The sequence below is a fragment of the Dermacentor andersoni genome, chromosome 2 (assembly GCF_023375885.2).
Source record: "Dermacentor andersoni chromosome 2, qqDerAnde1_hic_scaffold, whole genome shotgun sequence".
Classification (NCBI taxonomy): Eukaryota; Metazoa; Arthropoda; class Arachnida; order Ixodida; family Ixodidae; genus Dermacentor; species Dermacentor andersoni.
Window position 1 is genome coordinate 33687875 of NC_092815.1, and position 24675 is coordinate 33712549.

The 24675-nt window shown below is 43.5% G+C and overlaps 1 protein-coding gene across 1 annotated transcript in view; it reads right to left on the reverse strand.

The window, feature by feature from the left end:
* Positions 1 to 8715: 8715 nt before the first annotated feature.
* The window catches only part of LOC126542479 (uncharacterized), a 46066-nt gene continuing 30106 nt past the window's right edge, over positions 8716 to 24675 (reverse strand). Inside the window, exon 6 of the mRNA XM_050189565.3 lies at positions 8716 to 9125. Coding sequence (XP_050045522.2) covers positions 8957 to 9125 — 169 coding nt within the window. The 3' untranslated portion in view covers positions 8716 to 8956. The remainder of the gene's footprint in view (positions 9126 to 24675) is intronic.

The window sequence follows — 24675 nt, forward strand, 5'->3', positions numbered from 1 at the left end:
TTGCCCAAGCGGATCAACTACAATGTTCGAAGGACGAATGAAACGAAATTTTTATATTTTACGTAACTACGGTAGGTCAACATGAATTCCGAGCCTTCCAGTACAGAGTATCAATGATGCTTTTGTTGCTTTGAGACGTCAATCAATCAATCAATCAATCAATCAATCAATCAATCAATCAATCAATCAATCAATCAATCAATCAATCAATCAATCAATCAATCAACCAAATTCAATCAATTGATCAATCAATCAATCAATCAATCAACCAAATTCAATCAATCAATTGATTGAATTTGGTTGATTGATTGATTGATTGATTGATTGATTGATTGATTGATTGATCAATTGATTGAATTTGGTTGATTGATTGATTGATTGATTGATTGATTGATTGATTGATTGATCTATATTCTTTCCGAAGAAACTCAGATATTGAATATTTGCAAACGTTAAAAGACTTTCTGTCTGAAGTTGTGGTTGATAGCAGGAAACGTTCTTGTGGCTATACACATGCCACATGGTATAAGCAACAAAAACGCCAGCACAATATTGACTCTGGTCACTATGCCTCATCTCATACTACATTCGGAACTTGCGTAGTGACCTGAAAGTTTTGCTCACGATGGAATTTAGGACATGGACGTTTTATTATTTTTTATTTAAACTTGGGAGAGATTACGTTTAATCATAATGTTGTTCTGCGCGATTACGGTGGCACACAGTTGCTATTTCAATTATGAAATATTTCAGGACATGCACTTGGTAATGTTTATCAATATAATTTGTAGTGTCGACTTCTATATGTGCTCCAACTGGTCTTTATAATTTCTTATTTATTTAATTGCTGCTCATATCAACTAAGCTATCGCTATTGACAACGCTGTCATCAATTTATGCGCTTTTAGAGTTCTGTAATTGGTAGGTACGAAGATTGTGTATGTCGCATGTGACACCACATTAAGCTTAACTTTACGTATCCCAGTGTATTGATTTTGCGGCCATACAAGAAGCATGCAATGGACATAATACACTACCGCAGCTTAAAGTACAGCATAAATTTTCCAGGAATCAGTTAAAAATTTTGCGCTAGTCATCTCCGCAAACAAAGATTACATAACTAGAGATAAAATAAGCAGTATGCCTTTGTGTGAAGAATTGCCCACTGTAACATATAATAATAATGTTTTCTTTTGATTCACACGAAGAATGAAGTACTTAGAAAAGGGAAATGCATATCTATATCGAGATAAAAGCTGCAAAAGTTAAGCCAAATTTTCAAAAAACGAAATACAAGCGTCCTCACTCCAAGTTGCAGCCACTCGTAATTGTGGGGCTTTCTCTCCACTGGTAGTCAACATTTATCTTGACGGGAATATTTGAATACAGTATGGGTATTCTGTTTTGCGTATCTGCTCCAGCTATTCGTCAAACAGCCTTTTCTACTTGGTTTAACGCACCATGTTTGCCGAACGCACGTCTACCGGACACTTCAGCATTGGCGCCGCCATCTATCCAGAATGTCCCGAACTTCATGAACGCGCTTCGGAAGCGCACTGAGAGGCGCCGCCGTCGTTTCTGCAGCTCGCAATGTTGACAACAGGATGAGGGATCTGTTTGCTGCAGCAATAATCCGGAGACGGCTTAGTGCATTGTAATAGAACGCCAATATAAGTAATTACCCAGTAAGAACCGTACGTAACGACCACCTTCCAGAGGTGCTAAAATTCAAAGCGCACGGAAGCATTCACTGGTTAGTCGTCGCGATAAGCAAGAGATGCTTAGAGTAGTCCCGAAAAAAAATGTGGGGAAGAGGTAGATATAGCTGAGAACTTTACTGACATAGGTAACTGTACAATGCAATTTTTTATGAGGAAAGCGAAGATAAAGGAGAGATAGGTGATATGTAAGACTGGCAATAGATGTAGTAAAACATTATTAGCTCAAGCAGGCCAGGTAACGATCTGTCGCCTCCTTCTTTCAAAGGTGATGACAATAAATATAATCATGATCATTAAGAATGCAACTGCAATGATGCGCGAATCTCTGCGGACGAGGCTGTGTGAGTGCGCGTGCGTGAGTGCGTCAAAAAAGCGGAACTATGCGCTCATTTCATGTCGAACTCAGAATTCTAAAAGTCATATGAGCCATCTTAAGTGCACACTGCTAAATGGCTGGACGACATTGTCCCTACGCTATGTTTTAGAAAGTTGGGGAAGCAGGGAATTATCTAGGAAACTCGGTCTGTTTAAGTAGTGAAATTTCCGAATCGAATGGGAATATTAGAGCGATTTCGTAATATCTGTTTTTTAAATATTTCTAAACAAAGTGGAATATAAGGTTTGCGTGGATTAAGTTTGGTAAAAAAAACGAATGGCTCTTTTACACGATTTGATACTAGCATGTAATGCCGTTCATAAATGGGCACGCGGTCAACTAATGAGAGTGTAAAAGAGGAACAACTCTTAAGTTATAGTGCACAACGACATGCTATAGTGACCCGAAATTGTTGAGCAATATTTATCTGCCCCATGTGCTCAGGTCTCCTGCAGGAGAATTGTTTGGAACTGTAAACCATTGCGCCAGCCTCTCTCCCTGTAGCGACTCTAAGATGTTTTGTTATCCCTTATATTCGAAAAGAATCGAGTAATCGACGCTTTCGAATAGCAAATTCTGGAATTGAACAAGAATCGAAGAGCAAAGAATATTCGAAATTTTGAATATTCTCAGGCCCACACAGAAAACAGATTTAACGCATTCTTTAAGTAGGGAATAAATCATTGACAATAATACACGAATATTTGCAACAAAGCCCAAATCGCAAGCTCAACACATCCATAGTGTGTATAATTTCGGTACAGAACCAACATATTGCAACAACGTTCATGGCAACGACTGTTATGTGCGTATACTAAATATATAGGGATTTCAGTGTGCTATGTTTGCGTTCGAGTACCACGATGTTAGAGGTCATAACAATGCAGTGAAAATTGCAACCTTAACCATCTGCAGGAGGAAGCAAGCTGAAGGCGTCATTCTGTCATTTTGTGGCAGTAGTTTATCATTTCTGGATTGTCATATTCATTTGCAACAAGTGCCAAATCGTCAATTTACATGCGAAAGCACTTCATCCGTAGCAGACATCAGGGCTGTCTTAAGTTATCTGTCCTAAGACTGGTGATATGTTGCAGACGATAGTCGCGATAACAGCGTGAGAGAGCGAACGGACGCTGGAGTGGAAGCAGGTCATCTTAACAATGCCGTGCCCGGATCATTGTTCATAACAAGGACAAGCCGGGACACGTGTGTTTCTGACTATCTTTTTTATACCCGCTGTTCGTGCACTACCTACACTAAATCATGCAGTACTAACCTTATCAAACCAGTACGCGTGCTAACAACTGTGCTAGCACAAGATTGGGTTACAGGCTCGACAGTTTATTCTGCGTGCAAAGCGTGACCAATGCAGCATCAGAAAAGCATAGTATAGGGCTTTACTTTGGCGACACAGGCGACTTCCTTGTAAACTATTGCAGTGTATTTGTTATAACATATGTTGTATATTCATAGTAGGAGGCAATGTTCATTGTTGTTGCAGAGCAGAAAAAGGAAGTTGAATACCGGTATGCTCTGGTTGTGAACCTTCGAAGCCGCTACTCCAAGTGATCATTCCGGGTCTTGACCACATGTTCGTATAGGCTTAGCTTTATCCGTCACGAAATAAGAGAAAGTAAATGGTACAATGGGTCCGGATAGCGACGACTAGCGACAACTGTGGTATCTCATTTAACCTGTCTTAAATTTCGCACCACAAGGCTTAGTTTGCGCTTTATTCCATAGGTGGCGGTAGTATCCTACCTATTCTGAAGTTTGGTTTCGTAGGCGGAAACTTCAGCAGTACTGGCATGGCTTCTCTATTTCACTCCTTAGTGTTGAAGTCCGACACGAGTTAGACGTTTAAAATAGTATTTTTAGAAAAACTCTGGACTTGATACGCGGCTTCAGAGTTGCTGCAACGCGTTCGGATTGTATATGTAAGCGATGCTTTCTCCTCATCATTAGAAATCCTATTTCTATATCTCTTGACCTCCTGTGCAGATTAGCAGACCAGGAAAAAGTGTAAGTCAGGCCTACCTCTGAGCCTTTCTGCGAAAAAGTTATTTCTCGCGATTGGATCGACCCAGTCCATCCGATGGTTCTGTTTGCTGCACCGTAATGTTCAAGCGCCCGACATCGTTTTGCCTCATCCTCAACCGCAGCTTCAACCTCTATATATATATACAGAGGTTTCACGCTTGGAAAAACACTTTTATGGAGCACGTATTGAGCAAAAGAAAGCTGTATCGGGAGTTTCTCATGTTGCTCTACAATTTTCTCATCAACACTTTTCATCTAATTATAACAATTGAGAAGGTGATTATTTAATGAAGATTGATTATCTAATTAGGTGGATTGCAAGAAAAATAATCTGAGTATCTCCAAGCGACGACAAACAACATTACCTTGGTTCCGTCCAGCTACGTAGAATTTGAATATTTTTTAAATTATGGTACAAGTTAAACACACTGTATTTGTGATTGATATTTGCAGTTTTTTCTACTTGATATGCCACTGTTCTCGGAAAAAAAAGCAGCGTGTTTATTTTTTCGTGCGGGAAATTTACCTAACGGTGACATAAGTTTGCTCTTTAGTGTCGCTTAGAAGAGTTAAGTAAGACCCCTCTTATTTCGCATCATTCCACGAAAAATAAATAAAATTTCATCGAAGCTGTCTTCCTTTAGCAAACAAGTATTGTAAGAAAGAATAGTATACAAGGGCGAAAATTCCAACCTTATGAATATGGCTTACGAACGGCACGGAAGCAGTCCTACGGGAAAATCGAGTCACATCGATAATACGCTCCAGACTCGTGTAAGATTAAACCAAAGCGTGAAGCTAGTAGTTTGCCCAGAATTTAATGCTATATGTACGAGAACTAAAGAGAGCGGTATGTTCAAGAACGAGTCCTAAACACTCTGCTTCCTCGTGGACGCATTCGGGCGCCCCTCGGCTTGGCTCACTATAGACGACACATTTCTGAGAAGTACCTAGAGCATTAGGAAGGAATGCATTATAATCACCGGCTAACGGAAATGTACGAACTTTCAGTGCAGATTCTTAGGTTGCGCAATAGCTTGCGTAAAGTTCTGCAAGCGCTGTTGGTTCAGCTGCTCCCGCCTTCGTCACGCGCTCAGTACTCGCTTTCAGGCTGCGAGGAAACTGCGCCGAGCGAAAAGGGTTGCGGGAATGGCGCGCGCGCAATGCAGGAGATATGGGCGCGGTCTTTTAAGCTGTCGCCCGGATAGTTATCTGCGTGTGGCGTAAGGTGTGCGTTCGTCGCTAAGACGGCGAAGACACACGAACTCGACCGCGTGCGCCTGCCTGGAACGGACATTTATCGAAGGAGCAGAGTTCGTTGAGCTCTTCGTCTAAGGCATGCAGTGCGCCAGACGCGATGCGAACGCAGCCAATTGGATTACGCTCGCGCAGCTGCCATCGACGTACAGCGTACTCCGGCAGCGCCGGGTACCGCTGTGTTTGCTGCGCTGTGTATATGCGTGGCTGCTCGCGCAATGCCACTCTGTATAGGCTGCGCGGATTTCTCGACGCCGTGTTTGCTGCTGCTGGCGATCTCGAGCACGCAGCAGGAGCAGCTGGCCGCATAGGGTTAGGCATCCGCCGTCCGGAACGGCTTGCAGTTAGCGGATACATTAGGACGCTTTGCGCCAGTCGTAGCCATGACGAACGTGATGTTTCTTAGACGTGTGGCTAACATTCGTGTAGCGTGTGACAGCCCATGGAGGCGCCGGCTGCTTCAGTTTTTCTTTTTCGGAAGTGCCACCCTGAGTAAGTGCATATAGCTCATGCTTGCTACAAGTTATCTTGTGAATAGAAAAAAGATTCCGCAACATTAACCCCCTCTGTAATTAAAACAGACTGCGTGCCCGGACGTGTGAACGAGTACATCTGGAGCAGCGGATCCCGGCGCAGGCGCAGGTCTGGGTACAGGTCGTGTGCGTCAGCATAGGCGCACCGTTGTACCGTCGTCTCGTGGCATCGATTTGATGATGATATGTGGTGTTTAATGGCGCAAGGGCCAGGTGTGGCCAAAGAGCGCCATTCGTGGCATCGATTTAAGTAAGCGAAAAAGTATATTTGGCATCGCCTTCAGCTTTGTCTGCAATAGGCTCGGGAGAAGCGCATTGCGCAAGCACGAACACACGACGCAGATGGCTCGATGCCAAAATTCTTTATCAGCAATCTATGAAAGTGTTAAGGCTGATTTTTATAGCGTCCGTCTCTCCGCGGCTCTCTTTGACGTGCTGGAAACGCGCCGCAGAAGCCAGTTGGGTGAGGGGGGGCACAACGAAGACTAATCCTTGAGATAGAAACGGGAAGTAGTCGCTACAAAGAAACATTCTTCTCTTCCGAACTCGGGCTCCGCAGCGAGAAGAACAAAGGTCTGGACTCCGCGCAAATCAATGCGGAGCCATATCGCATTAAAGAAGAAAGAAATGGAATGATAATGAAACTGTCATTCGGCCGATGACTAATGGACTCTCGGAAGCAGCCGTATTTGTAACAGCCTCGAGAAGAGCACTCTTTAAGTCTCGATCACTTGGTGCACTACGAAGGCTTCCTCCCTCTCGCTCTTACACACACGTGCCCACGCCGTCTCGAAGGAGCCAAGTAGGCACCGAACCTTTGTGCGTTTTCTTGCCTGCCAGCCACGCTCCTTGCCTTTTTTTTCTTTTTTTCAGTCGCTTCCACCGTTTGATCACACTTTCGCTTCCAGTGGTGCACTTCCAACAAAATACACTGTCACAGCTCGAGCCCAGCCTTATATATACGAGTGGGTGCCGTGCTTCCACTGAAACACGATGGTCGCCTCTATAGGCCGGCCATTCTTTTATCCCTTTCCATCGAGCGACGGTATAATTTGACAGGCGAACTCTGCTTCTGGATATAAATCATCCGGGGGCGAAGGAAGGAAGCGTCCGGAGGAGCATGCCGGACAGGAAGCAAAGCGAGCTCGCCGATTCGAATTCGTGCCTGTGTAGTCGGCGCCCGTGGGAAACACATCGGCCTACTCACTCGTTCCTTCATTCCCTCTTGCCCATCCTCTGCAACTTCCCCGACGCCTGTCTTTCGATTCTCCCCAATCCCCTTCGCGTTCCTATTTTGTTTTTCCAAGTCGTACGACGTCGTTTTCCTTTCGTAATCGGCGAAAGTGGTAGACCGATGGCGGGCAGGTTGCTATACGAGGCGACCGTCTACCTTACACCCCTCCTCGAGCGAAGGCAGAACTTTCGACGATTCAGGTTCAGCGCTGGGGATTTAACTCGCTTGTGGAGCGGCCGATCGGTCGGTGCCAGGTGAAGGATGGTTTTCGCCCCCCCCCCCCCCCCCGGCCCACGCCGACGCAGCCGCGTGATGGGCAGAACGCGGTCAGCCGTCCACACTAGGGCGAGTGTTCTGAATTAAGACGTCGCGCTACCCTCTCAAGGGCAGTTTTCATCGAGTTTATGTCTAAGGAAAGCGCCGCAGAACAAAACAAAAACAGGTGTCATTGGCTACATTGAACAAAGCTTGTTCAATTTCTCAGTTCTGTTCAGATTACCACACATACGCAAAGCGACACACACACTCATGCGCGCACAAGCATACTCTTTCTCGTACGAACGCTTCCGCCCACTCACATCTGGCGAAATGAATTTGTCGTAGTGAGAGGAGGGCGAGGCCGACATTTTAGTTTGGCGCGATGGGCACACCGAGGGAAATGTTCTCCGGCTATTTCTGCAATAAATTTTAACGCGCTTATTACATGCGATAGCGCTTCATCAGGATATTCTGTATGCAACGAGAAGAACCCCACTTATATTTTTTTACACTGCTTCAAAAATGTCGCAGTTTGGCCTCAAAGCCAAATAACTGATAGCGATATATAGCAAAATAGACAATTACACGGAGTGAGGGTTGTAGTTTTGTTGGTCGTATAACTTGCAGTAAACGTTCGCTTAATAATTAAAATAGTAATGGAGGTGTCACGCGTCCACAGGCAGACGCGAACAGGTCTTACTCGACGACCGCGAGCGCTCGCTTTCACAACGCTGACGTAAATAGCGTCTGCAGTAGGAGCGTATGCTTCGTGCTGCCTCTCGCTTCAGCGAGTCTTTGACACTTGAGACATTGCGACATCTAACACTAGGCGCACGGGAAGACAGAGCGCTCATGAATGCACCAGTCACCTGGGCTCGCCCCTGCAGTCTTTGCACCCGGCGCTGAGAACCTTCAGTATGGGGCGCGTGGGCCACGCATGCGCTCAGCCGTGCGGGCAACCGTGCGCATGCTGCAGACACGGCTTAGCTCGGGTCTATGGGAGACGTGTGCTCACTTACCGTAACGCGATTGATCACGTGCCGTCCCACATTGCGCACTCAGGACACGGGGCACATCAAGCCACCATTACTCCTCGGCTCACCACCGCACGTTTTCCTTCGCACTCGCAGTACACGGCGCGCAGGACGCGGTCTTATATACGGACATTATGCGGCCATTATACGGAACATCGCAGCAACAGCAGCGGTGACGGCGAATATCTTCGTTCGCGGAAAGTCGAAGTAGACGCATTTTATTGCAATAAGGCCTGTCTAGCCCTTCTACAACTGTTGCAACGTCCAGGAAGGTTTGAAAGTAATCTGCAATGTATTGGATATTTATTATGCAAGAAGCACAAACGAGATGCAATATACAGTTTAGTACAAATTTGCTGATGTTCAATGTGTAGCAGTGCTTCAATTAGAAATGTTTTGAAATTGGTGTGGGATACACTTTTGTTTCTGCGATATCTGGCGTGCCAAATTAGCCGCACCCTCCTTGTGGAACGCACGATAAGAAAATGAAGGTTTGCCAGCAATTAGCTCCTTCGCCTTGGAAGGATATATCCTCTCAAGAAATCGCATTGTTCGGCTCGAAACGCTTTGACGACTTCGGTGTGTCCTCCAAATTTGATGAGTACTGTTTTGGGATCCTTGGCGTTGAACACGGGCCAGGCTTTTAGACCGGCAGCTAAATCTGGTAATTTCCTGCGCATTGAAAAAAAAAAGAGAATATCAGACGACGAGAAAAAGGCAACATAAGTTTTCTTTTCTTTTATACACTTACACCTTTGATTAGAAACTCAGGCGACTATACTTATGAGCTCAGATATTAATGTGGGCAATAGTCATTTGCCAACTTCTACACAAGTGATAAAAGTATGCAGGAGACATAATATAGACATCACTTCAATTAAAAACTACAAATAATTCCCCCTATGCTTTCCTAGGCTTCTTCGTCTGTTGGCATCATAAAGTTATTCCTCATGTTAGCGTTTCTCGCCTAATATCAACGGGCCCTGTCACTGCAAGCTTGATCTTCACATTAACGCACGTTGATAGGAAAGTCCCTTGCAAGTGCCTTCACAGAGTTTACATAGCGTGTATGTATAGCCTTCACACACACACACACACACACAAAAAGCCGCGCAGTTGCGCCCAATAGGCGAAGCATTATTTTAGTAGCAAATAAGTAGACAGCTATTCGCGACTCCAAGTAGATACTCGCTACTTAGCGGCTACGCCAATATACAGCTGATGCAGGTTCAGATTTGAAGCGAAATAGGGTGTCCTATTAAGGCATGCGCTGAATGCCTCGTAGAATGCCTCGTATTAGCCAGATTGGCTACTTATACAGGCTATTGCCGACCGAAAATCGTGCTTGGCGACTTGGCTGCTTGCTGGCTATTTTGGCGCTGGTAAGTCGTATAGTTAGTGCCCAAATCAGGCTTGCCTCGGCAGTCCCCGCGAAGGAACTGACCCAAACGCCAGATCATTAAGGTAACGGTTTTGTGTTTTGCAAGCTCCGGGAGCAAATTCAGAAGCTCAAAATATATTACAGGTGCCATATGGTCAGTGGGCGTCTCCGGCTTGTCGTCCTGGTCCGTGCGGGAGTGCCCGAGATTCTTCATATGCAACGCTCGTTAGCTGAAACCAACGCCTCGGGCAGTTCGCGACTGTCATGCACTGATAATTGAAAAGGCTCAAGCACCTACCTCTGAGTGAGATGAATTGACCAATCTTAAAGGCAATGTTTATGCATCCTTCGTAGGACAGAAACAATAGATGGTGCCCTAATATCACCCTCAGCGATCGTTAAATCTGTAGAGAACCTCGAAGAACATCGTTCTCGGCGCCAGAAACGACTGCAACAACCGAAAACGCGTCATGGCAGCCATGACATTACAGGTGCCAATGTCTATGTGACTATGCAACTCTGTACTAGGGAGAGTAGAACGTGTGTGAGGTTATACAGTTTGCACGTGAACCATTAAATTGAAGCCATAGTGGTGCAAGGAAGGTGTGCAGCGAGCTTAGTGTACTGAAACTAGCGACACCGCTTCGGCTATGAGAAAGCACGCAAGCTTGCGGCAGGAATTGCCACAGAACGTCAGCTGGTCATTATAGTAAATTATGATATAATAATATGTGACAACACTTGTTATATTCTGCTATTTTTGTTTGCCGTTAGTGCAGCAGGAAAATACAGGTGTTTTTCGCCTTTTTCTTCTTTATATTCCTGTCAAAAATTAGAAATTATTGGTTTGTCGCATTGTAGCAACTTTCTGGCTACCAATTAAAGTTTTTGCCGCAGTTGGTGACTTTCTTGGCTACTTTGCGGAATTTTTCGGCTATACTTTTCCTCCCAAAGACCTGGCAACCCTGCCGCCGCGCACAAAATCGAGAATAAAAAAGAACTAATGTCGAAAGACTTTGTTCGGTACTATTATGCTTGTCATGGCGGTGGAAAGACAGCAATGAATGATTTCATCGTTTCTAGAAAGAAGCAGATGACACGCATCGGAGAGCAACTTTGATAAGAAACTTCGGTAGTCTAAAAAGGTGACCGATACTATACCGGTTTGTTCGAAACGCTTCACTCGGGTGGGCTTCTTTATTTGCAGCCATTGCCTTTCTTTATATCAAATTTCTTGCTAGCGTTTCAAACCGCCAAGTGAACTTTCTTCATGCAGGTGCTTTTATAAAGTAGAGTGATGTATGCTTAGCTTCATTTAGTTTTTGTTCGTTTATAGTTTTCTGCCCGAGAATTAGTGTTACTAATGCTTTAAGCAGAAGGAATATTTTCGCTAATGTACATTTGTCTGGAGGCACGGTAGCAGGAATGATAGCTGCCTCAGAAGGTCTGAAAATGTGTTATGCCGCGAAGGGATATATCACTTTCATAGCATTTTTAAATTTAGTGGTACAAGCAGAATATGCTGTTTTCTCATTCAAAGCGCTGAGTTGTCAGTTTACTTGTTCGCAAGAAATTTAGAAGCAACTGCAAACAGCACTCGTTACAGCTTTGGAGCATTTGAACCGCGCACAACGCCGCTATCGTTCGCTTTTCGACACTGCGCGCACAGCTAAGTACCATTGATTTAATAGCTATAGACACCTGTTTGAATTCTGAGGCCCTTACACCTGATCATACGTGTTGACAAGTTCACGTAGTTATAACATCGGATATCGAAATAATTTTCGGTGGAGGGAAAAACAGACAAACTTGTAAACTAACTTGGCAAAAGCCTGAAGGCAGCTCCTTTAGTTGTAGGAGCACCCCCCCCCCCCCCCCCATGCTTATAGAATAAAGAATAAGTTTCACATAAAATGATAATGGTCAAGCTAAATAATATTCATGCAATTAACAACGTTGAATGTCTACAATATAGCTGCCATAAAACACATTGGGTAAAAGGTGTTCTACGCTACAGGAATGGATATTTTTGAGTGAGAGATAGAAGCCAGACATTGCAATGGAGACAAACCCAGTTTTCGCAAACGTCGCCCAGCGTGTTAGGAATGTAATCGCACGCTCCTTGTCCGTCTCGTGATAACCTTCCTTGAACCGAAGAGGAGTCCCGAACAAGAAATGCAAGTCATCGTAACGCTGTGCACGTCCGCCTCCTCTGAAGTCTAGGCCTGTGCCCAGGACAAAAGTATACACCTGAAAGTAAGCATAATAAATACTCCGAAACAGTCCGTTGTAAAACATTGATTAGCTACGGATGTGTTTGTGGCTGGCTTCAAGTCTGGACGGGCTTCAAGTTTTGCTGAAGTCTTGATCAGTCGTCTGACTTATTCGGTTAAAAAGCTAACCTAACTGCTATGTTTAGTTGTCCAAGTGCTACCTCGAGTAATATTAAAATGTGTGGCTTTGTGGCAGAGGCAATCTCAAGTAAATGACATTTTCCCTATATTTAAAGAATTTTGAGCGCATTTAATGAAACACGTTTTATAAAATGGGTTACTTTTATTAGCGCAGGTAACATGAGCACATCCTGCCGCACACCGATTCAATAAACAGCAGCTGTGCGTCATTGCCTGAAACGGCTGTCGCTGTTACTCAAGCAAGACAGCTGGGCTGCGATATAGCTACAAGCTGAGGGCTATGCCCTTCGGTAAGTATTACATCACCACACTGTTCGAAAGTACGTTTCGTCTTATATAGGAGATGCACAAATAAAACACCGTCACTTGCTCGTGTAAATAGGGCACGTACCTTGTTGCCAAGAGCTGACAGAGTCTCAGCCAAGTATTGCATAGGGCAGTAAACGAGTATATCTCCCAATATATTCTTCCACATATCAGCCTCATTGAAAGTTTCATTACTGTAGCCTGTTCTGTATTCGCCGATTATATCCTAAGAAAACACAAAAAGGGTTGCTACGTTTGCATTCAAACGCCCAGGAACAATGAGTGCTACAAATATTTTTTGAACTCAGGTAAATCCGCCCAAATAGGTTCAAGATAGACTGAATATACATGAGAAATAATTGAAGGCTTATTGGAAGATTTGTGCACTTCAGAATTTGACATAACTAATATTAGCGTTAAAGTCAATACAAGACTTCATTTCTATGGCCATTTACCAGAACCAGAATATATATATCTATGACCGCTCTGCTGGGAATGTCATTAAGGGCACAAATTTCGTACAAGGGTTACAATAGCCTTTATAAGCCGGGAGCCCAAAAACGTGTCAAAACGCTCTCCCGAATTGCTGCGCAGGTAAGCTTTGCTTGAGATGGCTGTGGGAATGCTAACCGAATCCTCATGGTAGAGGTTACGCAACCATAACTTCAGGAAACCATAAAAGGATGGCAGTGGCAAATGTTGAAGTCCGTCATTGGCGAGGGTTGTTCGGTGGAAAACGCGAGAAATGCAATAAATATCTCGTAGGCGACTTCGGTTATTTCTCGCACAGAGAAGATCAGCGTCAATAGCAGTGGAGGGTGCGCCCACTTCTGCTTAGCAAGATTTATGAGTTGTTGAATACAGACTTTAGTAACTGATGTTAGTTTTGTTTCGTCTATACACAGTAACGGTGATCTTGAGCTACTAAACGACGCGGATGGTGTGCCTGCCGAAAAAAAAATATAGGCACGAGGAAATGTTGGACAAATAAGCAGTTTGTCATCGCGCCTCCGAGGCAAAGCCGAGTACAGCGAAATGCAACATTATTGTTAAGCAAATTAATGTAACTATATTCATTGAATGTTGCACTCCTTGCGGCGGTATCTGTAACACTTTCAAATAAGCATGTGCGCATTTACACTGCAACGTTCCACAGCGACGCCATCGCTAGTGTGTACTATTAATTACACAAGGATCCAGCACTAATATTGTTCATTTTCGACAGCACTTGCCGTAAAAGGCGTGATAGTATGTAGCACTCTGATGTCAGTGTAAAAAAAATGACATCGCTCAGCCACCCAATCGCATCCTTCAGTATGAGAAGAAAACTGTGTGCAAGTGGTTTACCCAAGCTACTAATCCGTGATATGAGAAATGTCTGCGTCGTTGCTTTACAAAGACAGCAGTTTCTTTGCTTCAGTGGAACTTATTTTTGCGCTAGTCCGTTCATACTCAAAAGCATAACGTTGATTCTGAAACATTCATCCTCTCATCTTTCTTGTATTTGTCGCGTTAACGTTATGGATAATGCTGCAGTTATGTTTGTTGTGCACTCGGACAGGTAGCGGCGGGAGCTCACGCGGCATTGGTGCTACCTACAGCCTAAAGAAAAGTATGCACTCAGAATACTTTACGTGAGCATTGAAAAAAAATTCACCGACGATTACTATACTCCCTAATGCGAAGCTTGAGCGCAGCTCTATATGTGCTTTCATATCGCAATATAGTGTATCCTGGCCGCAGCGAACGCATTTTGATGGGGGCGGAAATGCGAAAACACCCGTGTGCATAGATTCAGGTGCACGCTAAAGAACCCCAGGTGGTCCAAATTTCCGTAGTGCCCCACTACGGCGTGCCTCATACTCAGATCGTGGTTGTGGCACGTAATACCCCATAGTTTCATTTTTAAAATTTTATTTCGCGATATATTGCTTGGCGCGGACAATCTGTCTCGTGCGGCACGTTGTAAAGGGAGCGAATTGTGGGGCGACTGCCTCGCCAATCCGGAAATCGCTAGAGGCAGCACGTGGGTGACGCGTGGGCGCGATTGCGGCAACCGCTGCAGACGTACTTCCCATACGACGCTCGCTACTCGGGCGCCAGCACTACTACGCTTTTCTTCTCAAGCTTTCGCCATACGCTCCTCCTCCACTTTCCACCTCATGGTTTCACCGCATCCTCCCCCTCCGCTTTCCTCATTCCGTTTTTCATCTCCCGCTGCGCTACGCGTTCGCTCTTTCATCAATTGCTCGTTCACTTGGTTACGTCGACGCCGACACTCGCATCAGGAACGCGCGGTTGAGAGCTGCGCTCTAACAAAGAATATTTTTTGTGGGGTGCATCTTTTCTGAGTATTCGGACCTACCGGGCAAGTCGACTGCGTGTCTCGCTGTTTCCTCCACTAGCAGACACCGAGATGAGCTTAATAGGATGCAGTCTGCCCGCACTTAGCAATCGCCTGCAATGTCTGACACGTTGAACGAAACTGATCTCAACTCGGTGATCTTTGACCAGAATGGAAGTAAATCTACAAGATTTAACATAAACTTAGCGCAGCAACCTCACTAACATTTTTTAGAGTACACTTCCGATAAGTGCCGAGATGTGGGACATACGCGTGATATATGTGTATAAAGTATGTGTAATATAACTATGTGTAATTAAATGGTTCCTTGGAATACTGGCCCTGCGAGTAAGTTTTCTGATGACTGCAAGTTGCGGCAAAACCTGCTACTGCGATATAAGCGTAAGTGCGCAAATTAAAGATTACTATGACCGAGAACGCAAAACAAGTTAGGCAGCGGCCTCCGTTCTCTATTTCGCAAAGTGTGAAAAATCCCACACTTCAATTATACGATTTTTCAGCAGCCATTTCACAACTAACCGCCCACTCGTGGAGATTACACATGACTGCCATGCTCATAAATCTTGAGCATATTTCAGACGTCGCATCCTCTTGTGCTTTATGGGAAGAAACTTCGTTAATTAGGATCAGGAACCGCGTTATGTAAGGACCAACCGCGCGTCTGAGGGGGTAGTTTCACAACGAATGAGATGCATACACGGCTTCTCTTCCATCGTGGCGAAGGACTGCATGCACTGCTAAAAATATTTCAAAATCATGGCCGAAAGGTGTTTTTATTAGAAAAAAATCATTTCTCGTTCCTTCTATTGCCCCAAACACGTAGCATTGCAGTTGCTTCTCCTCTCATAACAATAAATGGATGAAAACAGCGTTGTCTTTTGTTGGTTTTAAACAAACATTAACCTATTCCCTGCTGCGCTCACTGAATACAGCCCTTGAATCCTTGGAGCCCTTCTGGACATCAGTTTCGTCTCGTTTTCGCATCTGTGTAGTACGAGGTCTCATTGATTTCATATGTCATAGATGTCTTTCTCTTTTTGTTTAAGGTCTGTGCCGGAAAAAGTTCGAGATTTGAAGCTTCATAGCTAACAGGCGTCTTCGGTTATATATGCCGAAAGAATTGTGACGACGTTAATCGAAAGAAATACCCCTATTTACAAATAATCATGAGCATAGACGGGGCCAAGGTTTGTCTTCTCTTTTACTAAATCCACAACTGAAGCCTGTTTTAACCTGCAGATGGCGTGCTATGGAACCTTTCCACTATACGTATGATACGACGAACCCTACATAAGTGACTCCTTGCAAAACAGTAGGCGGCGTTTCTTCGTTTCGTAAAGAAATTTTTGAATGAACCGCTCTATCTGCTTGGCTAGCTGTAAACTACCATTAGGAATATTCTTTATTTAGACATCTATACTCTTTTATATGGTCACAGAACAATTTCTTTGCTTTTGACGCTTAAAATCGCGATCTTGGGCGGTATCATTAAAATAACTTTCTTCTTTCAACTACCACTTATGCGTGCCATCAGTCGCTTCTTGCATAAGATGTTGAAATGAAAGTTCCCCCTCCACGCCTTTCCTTTCTTTCTCGTCTTTAAGTGTTCCCTCATTTCAACACGACAGTCTTTTCTAGTTTCATAGTTGTCACATGACTCTACAGAAGCCTATTATGACGAAAGAGCACCAAGAAAATACTGAACAAGTATCATTACATGTGGTGCCAACACGGTCAATAAGTTTTCATAGACAGACTACGAGCGTTCGGAATGAAGGGCCAGCCGTATACGGGCAAAGACTTCCGAGAGGTTGATAAGCAATAGGTGTGACAATGGAGTCGATAGGCAACCGACGAGACTGTAGCGAGCAGTGGACGTGACTTACCTCGATTTGACCTCCCAAAGGAAGTTCGGCGAGAAAGTTAAGAATTTCAGCTGTTACGTTTGGGAAAGATCCTTGCGGAAGAACATATTTTAGGTCGGCCAGTCTTTTCAGGATCATTGAGTATTCGAAGGAACCTTCGTCCGCTACGTTTCCCAGGAGAAACACTTTGTCCCTTAGCCAGGTCCTTACGGCGCTCGAATTTTTAATCCTAATAACAGCCGAAGGCTGGAAGGGAAAAGAAGCAGACCTGATTATACACGAAGAAATAGATTTAACCTTATTAGGGGCTCTATAACGTAACACTATCCCAAACCTTTCTATTCCAATTCTGCAGTCAGCCCTTCGCGGTCGGTCAAAACCTTTTTGGGCCAGCCCCACTTAGCCTGTCAGTCACGCGACGTCACGCGAACCGCGATAGCTCCCCATCTGATATGATGTGTACACACTTACTATGCATGATTGGACAGAACAAAAGAAAATGGTTATTTCTGATTCGACGCCTTTTCGCCATTAACCCTCGGCTATTGGTCAAAAGTTTTCAGGCTGCACCCACTTCACCTGCCTGTCGCTCGATGTCACAAAACCGCAAAAATTTGCCGCGTCAAAGTGACGTGTACGTATTAAATATGCATATGCCGAACAAAACTGAATTTTCTTCTGAATAGTCGCAAGTTGCCCCATTCCGAAAGGAATCAGAGATGGCTGCCGCCGATCGCTCAGGCACTGGCTACTCGCACCTGCCGGAGAGCATGGATTTATTTGCGTATAACAAAACTATTTTGCGTGTCTGTGTAACGTTTTCGAGCACTTTCGGCGCATTTACGGCCTCGTTCTACGAACTCTTCTTTGCTGAAAGTCTATTTTAGCGTCATTCGTCAGCTTCCTTTGCACACCGCCGCGATATTCGACTACACACCGCAAGCTAAGTAAGGGAAAGCGGACCAATCGCAGACGCCGGCACTACCCTCTTCATGCGGTTATCGATTTTCAGTGCACTGGCATCGAACTCCTGTCCACTTGAGTGTTCTGTTTGCCTCTTGTCAGCCAATTAGATAAGACAAGCCGCTGAATGTAGGCAATGTTATTCGTTTTTCAAGCAAACAAAAGTTATCTCCTATGAATGAGGAGAGTGTTTGATTGGTCTGGTCAGACAACCTGCGGGTCACCGCCCAATGCTTGTTTTGGCGTTTACGCAAATTTGACGTAAAAAATTGAAATGAAAACATATTGGAATAGTTTTGCGTTACAGGGCCCTAGGATTGCAAATGTGGTAAACTGGCAACAATTCTTACTGCGACCGCACCACTTATAATATGAATGACAAAAAAAAAAAAAGAGAAGGAAAAGAAGAAAGTAAGAACAGAGGACACGTGTCGACTGCCAACTAATAAACTCAGAATAAATTTTTGAATTAAAAGCCGTTGGTAGTCAGCACGTGTTCTGTGATCTATCTTCTGGTACCTATCGTAACTGGTGCTGTTGTATAGCACAGACAAAGCCTAAAGCGCACATTCTGGAAACATTTCGAGGCATTCGAAGTCATCTAGTAAATATATTCACTATTTCTGGACAAATATGTATGGCTGAGAACATCGTGCGAACGTGTGGATTATATCATGCCGAGATACAGCTGTTTTACCATGCGATTTTATATTTATCCGCGATAATAGAAACAAAGTACATATCCAGCAAACGATTTTTTTATGCAGTCGGCTAGGTTTAAGTAATATCATCCTGCACAGTGAGCTGCGTTACAATTTATGCAAAATTTATTGCAGTGACGTTATAAGGTGATGCGGTTCAGACGGGATTCTAATATGGCTTGCTGAAGCATACAGCAGGGTCGATGTTCTGAATACTGACGCACACTCAGGTTACACGCGGTGGGAAATAAACATAATACGACGTCTTGGTATCCGTGTACAGACAATAGGAGCACCGTTTATCTCCTAAAAAGCAAAAGTAAGCAGCAGATGAAAGTATTCACATAAAGATTTATAAAACGAAATATTAAAAAAATAAGACACAATAGGCTTTGAGAGTTTTAGGGTAGACGTGCGATGAAAAAGGTCAAACTTGCACCAGTCCTGGAACAATTTTATCATTTATTTTTATCGGATGGATCGTGCTGTGCAGTTTATTTATGGACCTTATGGATGTAGAACAGCTTCAAAACTCTAGGCCTAACCACTTAGCAGCAGCGCATTCCAGTTGCTTTCTGTGAAATTTGAATATCACGTCACGGCTTCTTGAACTTTCATGACTTACAGTTACGCTGAGCCCACTAAGGCACAGATTGAGAAAAAATAGCGTAGAAAGAAATGGCACGTAGTGTAGTGATACCGCTGTACGCATTACGCTCCCAACTGACTATTTTCTAAGGAATGTTCCCACAGGCCGAAGAAAGCGTAGGCATAGTAGTTTTGTCAGCATCACAGAAACAAGCAACGACAGAAAAGATCGCATCGCACAAAGCCATGTTTATCTATTGATCCGCATTCTTTGTCAGTCAAGAAGCGGCTAATATGCAATGGCGCGCACTTCCGGGCCAAATCTTGTTAAATTATTTGTTATCATGGCCTCCGTTCCATTGATGGTTTTCTCAGCAAACAAGGTCAGTTATAAGTCCAGCGTGCGTACCGTGAAATACTTCTATAGAGTCACGTCACTGCACTGGTTCCTCAGTTTTTCTATGTGCGCTCGTCCGCACCTCTGTCTATAGCGCACTCGGGTGCTTCGCTGTAGAGCAAGGAATAGGTTATAGTTCAACGTATTGAGATGAATGCTAGCTACACGACTCCCACACCTATTTAGCTGCCGTTGCTCCGAAAAGGCCCAGAATCCAGTCAGTAACACCAAAGACATACCACTCCCCGCTTCGCTATGCAAAGCGCGAGTGCTCTATATAGGCAGGAGTGCGGACATCTGTGCCATTTTGCTCAGCATGGAATCACTGTTAATTTCTGCCACCAGCCTTTGGTCGAGATTTACGATAAGTCATCTCTCACCGATGTTCCTGCAGCAGTCGAGGGAACGAAAACGGGTGCCAATTTGTAGGCGTGCCGAGCAGCCACTTTGAGACGGCTCGCAGGTATAGACTGCAAGCATTCGACCACCATATCGACACCATCGTCTGGGTGGCACATGCTCAGCCTACCCAGATGCAGAGTATTTTGCAGCGCATTTTTCGTGTTCTCCCGGTACGGTCGAAAGAACGAAGATGTATGTAACACCAGGCGCTTCACTCGTTGCACCCAGTGTAGCTTCTTGTCCAATAGGTGGTGCATTATTGAGATGGCTCCTGCGTCATGACCTACGGGGACAATCTGGAAGAAAAGTATCCATATTAATATTCGTATCTAAGGTGCCAACCTGCAAGTAGAAGCCACATGAAGGAGAAACGAAAAAGTAACGAATGGTTTGTTCACTAAGGTGGTAGGGTATCTATTGCCGATGCGTGCGACTAGTCTAGCGTTCTACTTTGTCATTTTCATCATTAGACCAAGTAGCGTGTTTGTGTAAAGTTTTGTCTGCTGAAGGCATTACTTTCTTTTAGCCTCTGTCAATATTTGTGTCGGTTTTGCTATGGCGAACGTCAAAGAGCAACGAACATGCATCAAGTCCTCTTCTCTCAGAATATTTATTGTATACAAAAGAGCTGGTTCGTTTTATGGTTGTACCACGAGATGAGACAGTCAGACAGTATTTGTACGACGCAGTGCCGTAGCGGTAGCGCATTGAAGTTCGAAGAAAACGCCGCAACCTGTGGAACTCAGGCTAAAATGGCTTGTGTGTCAAAGCGCTCTCACCCACATAGCATCGAGCGTGCACCGCTTTCTGACAAAATAAGGCGCTAACGCTACATTATCTCACCGTCTACTTCCGATACCTTGACATTTCTTATCTCCAAAGCTGAAAAAAGAGCCTAACTACAAATGCTTTAAAGACGTTGAAGATATTGAGATGAAAACGACAGAAGCACAGAGAGCGTATGTTTGCAACGGTTCGAAGACAGTTTTGAGCGAGGAATATATCGGTTGGCCAACTCCGTTGACTTTTTTGAGAAACTACTTCGAAGGTGGTTATAATTTGGCCATGTTTAAAAAATAGGCTTAATAATAACATAAAAAAGAAATAGCATTACTTTTGGGTCCCCCGCTCGTATTGCTCGACTTTTTGAACATATTCGAATGTGTTTCACAAGGCCACCTTTTCTAAAGCTGTCCATCCTCAGCCTCCCTGAGCTTAATGCGTTATTTAAAACACTCTTCGTAAGACCGCAAGCAGTCCTTTTGCCCAAACTGCTGTACGCCTCTCACCAGTGCGACTCATAGAATTCTTCAATGCACCGTCTCATCTACACTACTGTTCTCGGTTTACATAAATATCTTGTCAACTAAACTGAATCAATAAACTTGCCTATGGCTATCCTTTCCGCCACAAATCACAGCCTACCGAATGCTCTGAAACACGATATAAACGCTATCCAAACATCTCTCAATAAGCCGTATGCCTCGCAAACTAATGCAGTTTACTAAAACGTGCCAATATGAACGATGCGCATACAATAGAATGAAGCCTGCTAATTGTATAGCAAATTTTGCTGCCTATAAATTTTATCGAACCATCCCATGCTAAAAGAAATCACTATCTCTGTTAGTGAAGAAAATGCTATGGACACGACGCCACTGAACAAAAGGTCTATGAAATGAAGCCGTTAAGTAGTACCCCATTTGATGCCGCGGCGTCTGTTCTATCCTTAAGATCAGGTCACGATGTTCCAACAGCGCGCCCATAGGATAACGCGAGGGATAGGGACCTCGATCCTATAGTATCGAGACTACCGGTTCTTTTTACTAATATTACTAGCTTCTTACCTAAAGAAATGATCTCTGTAGCCTAATAAATGATTGTGATGCAGACATAATTACATTAACCGAAACGTGGTTGACGAGTAATGTAGCAAACTCTGAGTTTTTCCATTGTAATAAAAAGTATATTGTTTACCGTACCGATCGCGCTGGCACACTAGGCGGTGGTGTTTTAATTGCTGTTAATGAATGCTTTGACTGTTTCCATGTAGCCATATCATGTAACATTGAATGTGTATAGTCCTGCGTTTCTGTAAATTTCAAAAAAAGGTTGTGATTGGTGTTTGTTACCGACCACCATCATCAGCTCCGACTTTTTGCGATAGCATGTACGATTGTTTATGCCAGATAAGAGCTCGCTTACCCGGAGCGCCCATATTATTTATGGGCGATTTTAACTTCCCCAACATTTCCTGGTCAGGCACGTGTCCTTTATTAACTACAACTTCCGCAGAATCAAAGCCTTTTGTAGACATATGTGCTGATTTCAACTTGGTTCAGGTTGTTACTTCCCTTACACGTGTAACGAACACCACGTCCTCTTTTATATCTTGTTTTAACGTCATCAACAGATATCATATCTAAGGTTACACACTCAACCGGCTTAAGCAATCCCAACTTCTTGTATTTTTCCATTAGCCTGGCAATTCTACCGTCCCAATACAGCATTAAAAAGATTCGTGATTATAAAAACGGCAACTTCACTGCTATCAACTAGCTACTTGCTCTTTTTCTAAATAATTTCTTGCCTAATGTTGCCGAGCGCTCACTGGATACTAAGTGGAATATATTCAAAGATAAAATTCATGATCTTGTCAACAAGTTTATCCCGAAGAGACACGTTTTGTCGAATAATAATGCTTCGTGGTATACTAAATCTTTGAAACGCCTATCTAACAGAAAAAAGCGTCTTTGTCGCACAGCTAAGCGGATGCAAAGCCAGGCTAAATGGTCTGTTTACAAAGAAGCTGTCTCGGCCTACTCATCTGCGATAAAAGATACAAAATGTTCTTTTTTCAATAGTACCCTTCCGAACATGCCTATAAGTAATCCAAGAAGTTGCTGGAATGTAGTAAGGCCTAGTGAATCGAAAATTATATCACTTAGCACTTCTTCCGGTGAGCTTATACTTCGGCAGCACTGTGCTACGATTCTAAATAATGTGTTTATGAAAGCTTTCACTCCTTCAGCACATGATAACTAACTTCTAAGGCTATCACGCTGCAATTTTTTACCTATGGATCCCATAATTTATAACTCTACTGGCATAAAAAAAATAATAGATACTCTTAAGCTTACGTCATCTTGCGGAATAGAGGACATCACGACGACATTTCTAAAAATACTAGTGAGTATTCCTCTATCATCTTAGCATTTTTTTCACAGTCGTACCTGTATTCATCCTTGCCTCATGACTGGAAAACAAGTAAAATTATTCCGATGCACAAATCGTGCGAAACTCAGCATCCTTTTAACTACAGGCCCATATCGATCACCTCAGTACCGTGCGAAATAATGGAGTACATTATATTTTCTAACCTTATCAACTTTCTTGAAACAAATAATTTTTTCTCTAACAGTCAACATAGCTTTCGTAAATTCTTTTCTTGTGAGCCTCAGCTGGTAACTTTCACTAATGACTTACATGTATATCTTGATAGCGGTTTTTCGACTGATTCCATATTTTTGGATTTTTCGAAAGCTTTTGACAAGGTCAAACATGTACTGCCACTACACAAACTAAGCGCACTCAACATTGACCCGGGAGTACTTAGCTGGATCCAATCGTTCCTTTCGTCTCGTTCCCAATTTGTTGTAACTAATGACTTCACATCTAACGCGGCTTCAGTTGAATCCGGCGTTCCGCAATGGTCCGCCCTTGGTCGTCTTGTACTTTTAATATATATTAACGATTTACCTGATCACATTTCCTCACAAACTTGTTTATTTGCGGACGACTGTGTTATATATCGAAAAGTAACTAGTGCCTCTGATATAGCTACACTTCAATATGATTTAAATAACATATCTAATCGGTGCCTCACTTGGTGCGAGGAACTTAACATTAATAAATGCAAATCTATGCGTATTTCTCGTTCTAACACAACTTGCCCTACCTACGCCCTCAATGCCTGTCCCCTTCAATCCGTTACATGCTACCTTTACCTTGGCATTCATATAACTAGCGATCTTTCTTGGAAGCAGCACGTACAATATCTAATATCTAAAGCTAACCGCTCCTTAGGATACTTGAAGAGAAATTTTTCGCTTGCGCCTGTTTTATTAAAACGGCTATTGTACACAACATACGTCCGCCCCCAATTAGAATATGCCTTATCCGTTTGGTTTCCTCATCAGCTCACATTAACGAAATCAAATCAGTGCAAAATCGCTCTGTTCGTTTCATCCTAACTACCATCACACTGCTAGTGTTACATTAATGAAGAGTACCCTTCCAAATCCCAATATTATCTCTCCGCAGAAAGGAATCACGCATTTCTCTTTTTCATAAAATCTACTACCACAACGAATCTCTTCGCCGTCTTTGGATCCACCCTGCGCCTTATTATTCGGTTCGTCGTGATCACGTACGTAAAGTTAATGTACCCCGTCGTAACACCGTCGCGTGCTCACAATCATTCCTTCCTAGGACTTCAATTGACTGGAATAATCTACCTACATCCTTAGTAAGCATATGTGACCCCACTCTTCTTAAGAATGCACTAATCAACATAAAATAATGTATGGTGGCAAATGGCATACTTATTCGTACTTATTCGTGAACATTGCCTGCTTTGCAAAGTGTACTCTTTCATTATTTTCATATTATGTAAGTATCTTTTTTGGTTGGTATGAATACATTACTAGTTTTTTCATATCTCTCTTGTTCCCTGCACTGTGAATTCCTAGAACTAATCCTGTATTTTTTGCTCTTGGAATGTATTCTTGCCCCTCCCCTCTGCAATGTACCACTATGTACCTTGAGGGTATCACAAATA